General features: G+C 40.6%; 2 protein-coding genes across 5 annotated transcripts in view; one reads left to right on the top strand and one right to left on the bottom strand.

Moving 5' to 3' along the window:
- Window positions 1-10000, top strand: part of LOC138007697 (adhesion G protein-coupled receptor E2-like) — a 33127-nt gene that overhangs the window by 6018 nt on the left and 17109 nt on the right. Inside the window, exons 2-3 of one of the 4 annotated variants that reach the window (XM_068854750.1) lie at window positions 5190-5730; window positions 6369-8844. The exons of 1 other annotated variant lie outside the window; for it this stretch is intronic. In XM_068854750.1, coding sequence (XP_068710851.1) covers window positions 5190-5730; window positions 6369-6402 — 575 coding nt within the window. In that variant the 3' untranslated portion in view covers window positions 6403-8844. Of the gene's footprint in view, window positions 1-5189; window positions 6320-6368; window positions 8845-10000 lie in introns of those variants that run through there. 2 more of the 4 variants (XM_068854751.1, XM_068854749.1) reach the window with 2 other exon arrangements.
- Window positions 8923-10000, bottom strand: part of LOC138007696 (substance-K receptor-like) — a 2203-nt gene continuing 1125 nt past the window's right edge. The window contains exon 1 of the mRNA XM_068854748.1: window positions 8923-10000. This exon is cut by the window's right edge and continues 1125 nt beyond it. Coding sequence (XP_068710849.1) covers window positions 9746-10000 — 255 coding nt within the window. The 3' untranslated portion in view covers window positions 8923-9745.

The raw sequence follows: 10000 nt of genomic DNA, 5'->3' as shown, positions 1-10000 counted from the left end.
TACCATGGTTTTGGGGGACACCTCAAAATTAGAGACGTTTGTATGGATTTTGAACAATGTTCTAAGGTCCCGAACTTGGTCTCTGTTCGACCTAAAAAGCATCCAACTTGGACAGATGGCCAGTCTGAATGTCATCTTTGGTGAGATGGTGTCAATTTATCGATTGGTTCAAATTTGAAACTCGCCCCAGTTCCCTGCGCAATTCCCGAATGGCCTATAGGTGAGAGACTAGACATGGGAACCGGTATGGTAAATTCTGAGAGAAATTGGGAATGATTGAATAAGGTACCAACAATTTTAACGATTTTGCCGCAAGTTTCATTGTAGTATTGATATGATATGATGGTAAACCATGCAATCAAGTTGAAAGATTTTCTGTCGTTGTAATCAATGGAAACGTTTTTTCTGTTTTGTCTTCCTCACTCGCTTGCAAGTCGGCTTCACATTCGCGCAATCTTGCGCAAGCTATCATTACATCTTTTTCCTGAAGCCTACTCGACCATGTTCTTCGACCTGTGTTTTATGATAAGCTTTTACTACCCCTGTTACGTACGGATAGGACAGTTTTGAACCCTCTTCTGTAATTTTCGTTGAAAATCACCTAAATATATGGGTTGATGGTTTAGTTGGCGTGCCCAAGAAATCTTTCCGTCCTCCGACTCATTCAATAAAGAGTTCAATATACTTTCAAAGTACATGCACATGTAGACTGTATTCCTTCTTTATATTTAGCCTGTGCACGGCTACCCACTCTCCTAATGCCATGAAATGCTGTTTGCTTTCATTACTTGAGTGTCTTAACTTCAAAATTTTAAATGTATCAGTCACAAAATGTAAGCAATTTCCATTGAGGTTTCTGCAGCCAACACTTGAAATATTTGTCAACACCACCAATAAAACATGAGGCACTTCTCAAGAATTCGCAAACTTCAGACTTCGTCCAACCACAAAGAATCCATCAACCAATCAGAACATTTTCTGCACATTCCGGGAAAAATCACGTGGCCTTGAAAATGGTTATGAACGGTTAAACACTGTCTTTCTGATTTTTCTTGTGGAGAATGGGCAGCTGTACACTGGCTACTGTATTTAGGGCTTGCGACAGAAAGGATTGATGACATACTCAGTAAAAATGAAAATAAAATATCGATTGAACCATCAGTGAAAATACTGTAACCATTATAATTTTTAAATTTACATAACTTTGAGGTGGAATGTTTCCATCATCTACAGCATATTATTTTCTCGTAGACTTTCTACTTTTTCTCGAAGAACTCTCCGGTCCTCTTTCAGTTCTTGCAATTAAGTCAGCAGTTAAGTCTTGCAATGAGTTCTTTGCACTCTTCAAAGGTTAACCCTGTGGTTTAAGCTGGGCTGATACTGTACTGAAGGCGTCAAAAACCTTGCCAATTTCAGCAGTAGTGATTGTTACTGTATCACGCCTTCGTACAGTGTGAGGAAGTGCATGTCATACAACAAGCCCCATCGAACCGATTAAGCGAAAATCACTATTAGGGCCAGGGGCCCGTTTCTCAAAAGTCCCGAAACTTTACGGGCCGTTTTCGGGTGTCACAATTCCCTTTGTATCTCAAGAACGGAGAGGATTTAAGTCGTCAAACTTCACAGCCAATTTGCTTTTTGTTACCTTGAAATCATGTTAAAAGATCGGCTTTCCAGAACAAGCGGTTGACAGTTTCACAAATGGCTTTTCGGGTCCGAAAAGTTTTCGGGACTTTTGAGAAACGAGCCCCAGGACCCCAAAATGTCGAATTTCTTACCGCTCTTAGGTACAAAGGCTACCATACCTCTTTGGAAACTTTTCTTTCCCTACTTTTTTGTATGATAGCCATGCCAATGGTATAGCTTTCTTGTGTTAATTACGTGAAGAAATGACGTCACCAATGTCATAGAACATCTCATCTCTCCACTCGCTATTGCAACATTAAATGTCTTATGCTGAAAATTTTGAACAGGTTCTGGTTTAAATAAGATCAATAAATGCTAAAGGTTGTTTTGAAGACGACACATCTTTGTAAAGGCGTTTCTTTTGTGGTTGCTATGGCAACGAAGTGACTTTTTAAAAAGGCTTCCCCACAGTCTTTTTACAATTCACAACTTATTTTTTAATCCTCTTTTTCCAATTGCTCTCCAACCGTGAGACAAGAACCACTTCAGTAGTATTGCAGCTTTCAAACAGGCAGAGCTTCGGCCTATTTAGCATTTGATAGATGAAATAAAGAGACTTGTGGCTTTGTAAACAAATAACTGTTTCTGGGCAAGCCATTACACAAATTTCTTTTTTTACTAGTTTGAGAAGGCCAGCTAGCGGTAATGCCTTTCACTAGGAAATCTTTTCTGCTTTACGTAAGTCGTGTTGATAACGAGTTTCTTCTTGACTGGTCTTATCATTATCATCGTCGTCATTGTCAACAATGGCCTCTGTTGGGTCCTCACGTCGGTTGTCACATTCTTGCAGTTTACACATGTTCGTGCTTTGAAAACCATTTGCGAGGCACGTGCAATTTGGCATCTCACATGGCCTCTTACAATGGCGGGATAATTACTCTAGCACAGGTATGGGCGCTGGCTCAACACTCAATCAGTTAACTCTCAGCCTTTCATTCTCAAGACCCCACTCATGCACAACCGGAGAGGGTATCTGTGGGCAGCTCTGAATGCTTCGGTGCCATATCGTGGTCTGGTAGTTAGCGTGGTCGCAGTGCTTACAGCGGGTGTTAACTCATGGTGGTGGCTGGTTGGAGTCAATGTCTCCTTTTCTGACACAGACGAGACAGTACGTACAGTACCATTTACCTGGTACCTGCATTTGAGATGTACATGAAGCAACTGAAGGCATGTAAATTTCCGATAATTCCCAGCAACGTGCCAATAGTATGAAAGGCTCCCATTCCGATAGTGATATCCCCAAAATGCTCTCCTTGCTTCCCCAACTGATTTTCACAGCCTTGGCGTAAAGTGCTTTGAAACAGTGGCAAATTCCGAGTAAAAAATCCGTGTACAAAACACATTTTTCTGCACTCACTCGTTTCAACACTCGAAGAGAAATTTCGTATCTCCGCGCGGCCATGTAATATCCTCTATATACACTCAGAACTGTCACTTCCACCTATTAAGAATTAAAAACAGACGTCACTATAAAGATAACATCAGTGCATGTCACAAGTGAAACATAGTCTAAATTTTTCCTTATAAATGTGCAACTTCCAGCTCGAAGCTAACTGTGTATCACATGATTTATTTTCATGTGAACGTTTTTCTGATGTACAGTAAAATGTTTTCGGAGTAGTGCTTTAGAATTTTCAGTTGCAAAAGATAGTTGAGTTAATGCAGGCATACTGCAGTCTTAGTCCTCAAAAATTCCGTCGCGATAAGATGCATACCTAAACACAATGTAGACATTTTTTTATACAAGGGCCAGCTGAACAAAGTACAAGTGCCGGATCTTGGGAGATCTAACCAGCAAATAATTTGTAGGCCGTGCCTGACGAAATATTGGTTAAACTAAAAAATATATATTCTCACAGCAGTACAACTAGCCTTGCATTAGTATTTTTTTAGTCTAGAAACACTGGCTGTATCTGACCATCTTTGCTCACAAAATCTTTGTTTAATGTGCTTGCAATGATATCAAGTGAAAATTGGTTATCTGTGCCTTCATATTTATAAGAGTTACAAGAAATGAGCAGGGAAATAAGCGAAGAAAACGATTGGATAACTTTACAACAGGCAGCCCAGACTCGGAGGATAAAAAAAATTATAAGGATTTGTATGGGAATCTCGATAACAAACTGAAAAAGATATTTACCCGAAAAAGTTCTCTATAAAAAAGCTGTAATTTATTTTCGTGGTGACTTTCTTGGTTTTTGTGTGGTTATTTGCCTGATTGAATGCGATTTCAGCGACTTCTCAAATTCCTGGGTTGTCACTCGTACGTAAATAAAGGAAAGGCTGGTAACTAATTTCTAGCTTACCACACATCTCGCCGATAAAACCACACTTCTCCGGCCGCCAGTCACGCTCAAACTCCACTTAGCTTGTAACAGTAGCTTTCAAGGAAATGGCCTTGTTTGTTACGGTATGGAAACTCGTTGAAGATCCCGTTGAAGTCCTGAATTTTTCAGGTTTCTCTACGCAATGGCTAAAATTTTGTTCATAACTGCGAAGATCATAGCTTCACTCGATTTCATATCTGCAGTTCAATTTATTCATGTATCATTTCATTCGTTGGTATGGAAACTGTCATACTTTTGTAGCAATGAGCCGCTGAAGCGGGAGTTGATCTATTCCTCGGTCAGTGCTCCAACTCTGTAATGTCATGCAATAATTCTTCAAAACGAACGCTTTGGAATCCATTGTTTACATTTTGTTTCGTTAACATACGACATTTGCTCACAGAAGTCATCATCAACGTGTGCCTATTTGGGTAAGCTGGTGAGAAGAGCGAATGAGTTGCGCAGACACGATAGGGTTGCAAAGGTGCAGTGAAATATGAAGGTCCCTAGTAGAACCCTTGAAACGCCCTATTAGAGCCCTAGAAACGCGAGAACGTTAACCTAGAAACCTGCCCAGTGAGCATTTCTGTAGGGTTTAGGAGAAAAGAAAGCCCGATAAACGGATTTTCTGTTTTGCCACGGGATGGATTAAACGAAGCAGCAGCTAATAAATCGAGGTGCAACTGTAGCGTTCTCTCCTCCCCAATTCTCTCAAGTTTTTGGTCTTGCCCCATTTTTCAAAATATCAAAATCCTGTTCTTTGGCTTCGGCTGTTGCGTGCTACGAAACCCAAGAAATGCTTTCTCTAAGCGAAACGTTTTCTAGGCAGGTCATGCATGGCTTCAGTTTTTTGGAACGTTTTGCCCGAAACGATGGATTCCCTTATAACCAGGAGAGGGGCTTAACAGCATGGGAGAGCGAAGAAGTTAGAGTTTGCGGTATTTAATGTTCTGTACGGATAGTGAGTAGTAGTGCAGATTTGACCTCTTCAATACTGAATGGAAACCCTTTTCATAGAACCTGGTTCTAAATGGCAAGAATTCATTATGTATGTATATTTAACCCCAAATTCCATCTTTACGTTTTACTATAAAACAGTGTGACAAAATCACTTTATTTCGCTAGACTGAAGTCGTTTATGCTTATCAATAATAGTGAGGTAATTTTTTTTTTAAGATCTAAACGAGTGTCTCTCAGAAGATTTGAATTCTTGCCCTTCCAACACGGTCTGTATTAATACCATTGGTTCTCACAAGTGCAGTTGTCTTCCTGGTTACAAGAGAAGTGGCCGAGCTTGCAAAGACATCGATGAATGCAGTCTTAGGATCCATAATTGCAGTGTAAATGCAACCTGCAATAACACTATAGGCTCGTTCAACTGCAACTGCCTGAAAGGATTTCAGGGCGATGGTGAAACATGTACTGATGTGGATGTGGATGAGTGCAAGGTTGGAATCCACAACTGCAGTCAGCATGCCTATTGTACTAACAGTGTTGGTGCTTATAACTGTACATGCCTCGGTGGCTTTCAAGGAAATGGGTGGACCTGCACAGATGTGGATGAATGCAAGAATGGAACCTACAATTGCAGTAAGCATGCCATCTGTACAAATACCGTCGGGTCGCATAATTGCACTTGCAATCGCGGATTTCAAGGAGACGGCTGGGTATGCATGGATGTTGACGAGTGCAAGGAAGGAATCCACAACTGCAGTGGGTATGCCTACTGCACAAATAGAATCGGTGCTTATAACTGTACATGCCACGTTGGTTTTCAAGGAAACGGGTGGACTTGCACGGATGTGGACGAATGCAATATAAATGAGCGTCGTTGCAATCATTTTGCGATTGGGAGAAGTCGTCGTGTGTACCAACATTAAAGGAATAAAATTAGTGTGAACGACGTGGTCGTTAGAAGAAAAAATTGAAGATCTATTGTCGTGTGCTCACGTGCTCCACATAACCTCAAATTTGGTCATCTCACGTTGTTTTCTGGACGAAAAGGGCGTAGAGATGTGCTAAAATATAAAACGCGCGTGCAGAGCCTCAGTTTTTGTTTATAAAACCTATTGCCTTGTGGTGTTGTCGTCGTCGTCGTTGCCTTTTTTGCTTGAGCTTCCGTGCGTTAGTTTCGAAAAAAGGCCACTCGACACAACGCGATACAGTCACTTATGATCGTCGAAGGAAGGAAAGTTGCTAGACTTTTTAAGAATCCCTTTAACCTTTTTCCGGTTTACTTTCTTCGTCTTTCGTTCGTTAGAGGACGAGAAATCGACTTGTGGCAAGTCAGGAAACTGATCAGACTGAAGATTGGTTGGTTGCCATATAACTTATTCACTTTATTTTTTCCCACAGCCTCTGCAGCAAGTGGTCTGCTACCCCCTCGTGAAGTTAATCTATTACTGTTGTCGTGGGCGATCATACGTATTTGTACTGGATGGCCTCCACAAAGACAGTAACAGAGCGTGACATCAGCAGAAAACCAACAGAAAACCAGCAACTATGCAAATTAATTAAGCTGAAGACACTGAGTAGGTGGTTTTCACGCTACATCACTGCCATGTTGGTGGACGAAAACAAAATAGCTTCCTTAGCTCCTTTTGTTCGTACTCCAAAAATTACAACATTGTTATCTGGGTCTCCGCTTGAGATTGGTTGCAAACCATCTATTATGTTTTGAATTAGCTCGTGAGAGGAAAACAGGATCAATCTCGTTCCCAGAGCCTCCGTTACCTTGGTCCACCCGGAACGGGGGTGGGACCTGAGTCGCGCCGGATGCTGTCTCTCTCTCCGAGTTTGATCGTGTCGTAACAAAAAGGCATTATTTCATTCATTTAACGGGATTCAAACTTACCATCTCACCTAATCTTATTGCGAATTCGCCTCCACTGGACATTTTAATCTCGGCAGTGTCACCTGGCACACGCTCTCATGAGTGTCCTACAGCACAGAAGTAGAGTATGCCAACCAGTAATCATGCTTATGAGACAAGAAAATAAACGTCATTTCAACGTTCTACATCTTCCTACAGCAACAGACGTCCAGTCTAACACAATTATCTGGATAATCCCTCTAGGGTGATAGCTAAGAAAAGAGCAATTGATGTGTGAAGTCAGAGCAAAAAACGTACACCGGTGCCAATGTGTAATCCATTGATTGGCTAGCATCTCAGAGAAAGCAGATTACAAATAAACTGAGAAATATTTAGCATTGCGTTTATTTGCAACGGCAATCGTCGAGAGTCAGGCTGCTAAACTCGAGATGCAACTACGAGAGTTTTCTTCTTTTAAGTTGTCTCTGCTTCAAATGTTGCTCGAAGAAGAACTGAGCTAAAATCAAAGAAGGGTCCTTGCTACTTCTGGCAAACACAAATTTGAATCTGACGTTTGCCATTTGCTGCAAACGATGCGAATGTTACACTTCTTTAATTTTTTTTCTTTTAAATGGTGGACGCATGTTTTTTGCAATATAAACCTCAAATCCAATGACGACAAAATATTTAACTATTTAGTCCCCCCCCCCCCCCCCCCCCGGGGGGAAAGGGAAAATATATCTCGATCGCACTAGGCGATCGCAATAGGCGAAATGATCCTGATCTTTCTACAAACTCGGCACGCGTAGTCGTATCGGGTAAATTTTTTCAGCAGTCACCAGGGCCGCAGCGTGGTATGGGGGTAATCTTGATACATGCTTCGACCTTGTTTGCCACGTCAGCCACGTGGTCTTCCCCAAGAAACGGAAGCATGGCGTTGGATAATTAACAATTATTCCTCGAGCCCGAATGGGCTCCGAGTCAATAGCCCACGAGGCCGAAGGCCGAATGGGCTATTGACTCTGAAGCCATGAGGGCGAGAGGAATAATTGTTTTAGTAAAATCCAACTAGTTGGTCAAAAAAATATCGAGACAAAACATCTTTCGCTAGTTAAAGCTAGACTTTAATCCTTTTCTGCCGCCAAAACATTACAAATATGGCCGGCGCTTTCGCTACTAGTGGGCTATAACAAATAGCCTATTAGTAGCTCAACCAATCAGAACGCAGCATTGATAATAGCCCACTAGTTGGATTTTACTAATTTTCCATACGCTGTAGGCTCGATGTAATCATAGTGTATGCTATACATGGCTTTCATAAATCAGATTGTTCTGAGCAAAATATTCATGGTGTGCACAACGTGTGCTTCATTACATTAGTATGGGTAATCAAATAGTGACGCGAGAAATTAGGGAATAATTTCACGCGCGTTTTGTCCAAATTCAAATAATTTCCCGAGCCTTTAGGCGAGGGAAATTACTTGATAACATGGTGACAAATTACTCCTTAATTTTCAAACCTGAACGCCATTTTATCACTATATGAAAAGTTGCCATGGCAACAATGTAATTTCACCTGTGAGATTATAAATTAACGCTGAAATTTCGCGCAAAAATTAAGGAGTAATTTGTAACCCATGTTATTACACCCGTAATTACATTTATTGCCAAAAACGAAAGTACCAATGCCTGCCATACAGAAATCCCACAACTTGAATTCCAACAATAAATGTCATACTTTCTAAAGGCGAGGGCAGATTTAGTGAGAACTATTGCTAGTTTAAAATTGTACTTCAGAGAAAATTGTAACTCGAATTTCTAATTAAGTCATTACGTCATTTTATTATTTTACAGATATTTTTGTAATTTTGTATAATATATGTGTATAGCTAAGGTAATGAAGGAAAAAAAAGAAAAAAGTGAAACCACTGATCCAAAATAAACGATATCTATTTTATTTTGACCTGGAAAGAAACAAACAATAAAATTTGTGAGCCATTATTGTAAAAGCGTGGGTGTTGGTGAACAAAAAAGTTCTTGCTTTTTGAGTACGAAAAGAAGTTAAAATTAACCGGCTTTCGCGCTTATTCATTTACTTTTCGTAATGGTTTTATCGCTTGTTTTGCTCTCCGGAAATTTCGCTTCCGTGCCGACAATTATTGAAATCCTTCCTTGTTTTATTTCTTCTGTATCATTGAAAGGTGTTGAGACCAAAGCGGATCAATAGAGCTTAGAACAACTAATCTTAGAGATGAAACGATCAGTGCCAAAGGCACAGCCCTAACACATAACAACACAGCGTTGTATTTTATGAAGCTTCATCTAGAATGAGGGGATAAATTTCCAATCCATAAATATAATTCGTTTTAATTACAGAAATGAATACGATTTGCAATCTTTCCGTCTAATCTCAGACATGAAACAATCACTCCCCCAGGACCAAAGACACACGTACAGCCACAACACGCAACACCACAGCGTTTAATTATATGAAGTTTCACCTAAAACGAGGGAATGAATTTCCAATCCCTTAGTACTAAAGATGGAATCAGTACAATTCGTTTTGCATAAATGAATCCGATTTGCAATATTTCCGTATTCTATATTCAGTCATTGCACGACATTAGTCTTAACGCACAAAACCTGCTCAGTTGTCAGTGTTGACATCATGGGTCTCACCGTTTTGACATCCCACGTTAATCAACAAGTCTTTGGATCTCAACTTGAATCGCATGCGAGTTACATGCATCGAATGACTTGTTACTATCGGATAGGACATAGGAAACCGCTTTGGTCAATTCTAAGATAAATTGTCTTCCTCACTCCCTTGCAAGTCGGGTTCACCTTCGCGCAATCTTGTGCAAGCTATCATTACGTCTTTTTCCTGAAGCCTACTCGACCTTGTTCTTCGACCTGTGTTTTATGATAAGCTTTCACTACCCCTGTTACGTACGGATAGGACAGTTTTGAACCCTCTTCTGTAATTCTCGTTGAAAATCACGTAAATGTATGGGTTGACGGCTGAGTTGGCGTGCCCAAGGAAAAGTGTGAGGAAGTCCATGTCATACGGCAAGCCACAAGTGAACAGATCCGATTCGGTGACCATCACAAACATTCGCACGTGTAATGGAAGCCATGACAACGCGAAAACTATGACCACGGTTACCAACATTTT

Source organism: Montipora foliosa, chromosome 6 (assembly GCF_036669935.1).
Source record: "Montipora foliosa isolate CH-2021 chromosome 6, ASM3666993v2, whole genome shotgun sequence".
Lineage (NCBI taxonomy): Eukaryota > Metazoa > Cnidaria > Anthozoa > Scleractinia > Acroporidae > Montipora > Montipora foliosa.
The sequence above is the reverse complement of the archived record's forward strand: the minus strand, read 5'-3'. Positions and strand labels throughout refer to the sequence as shown.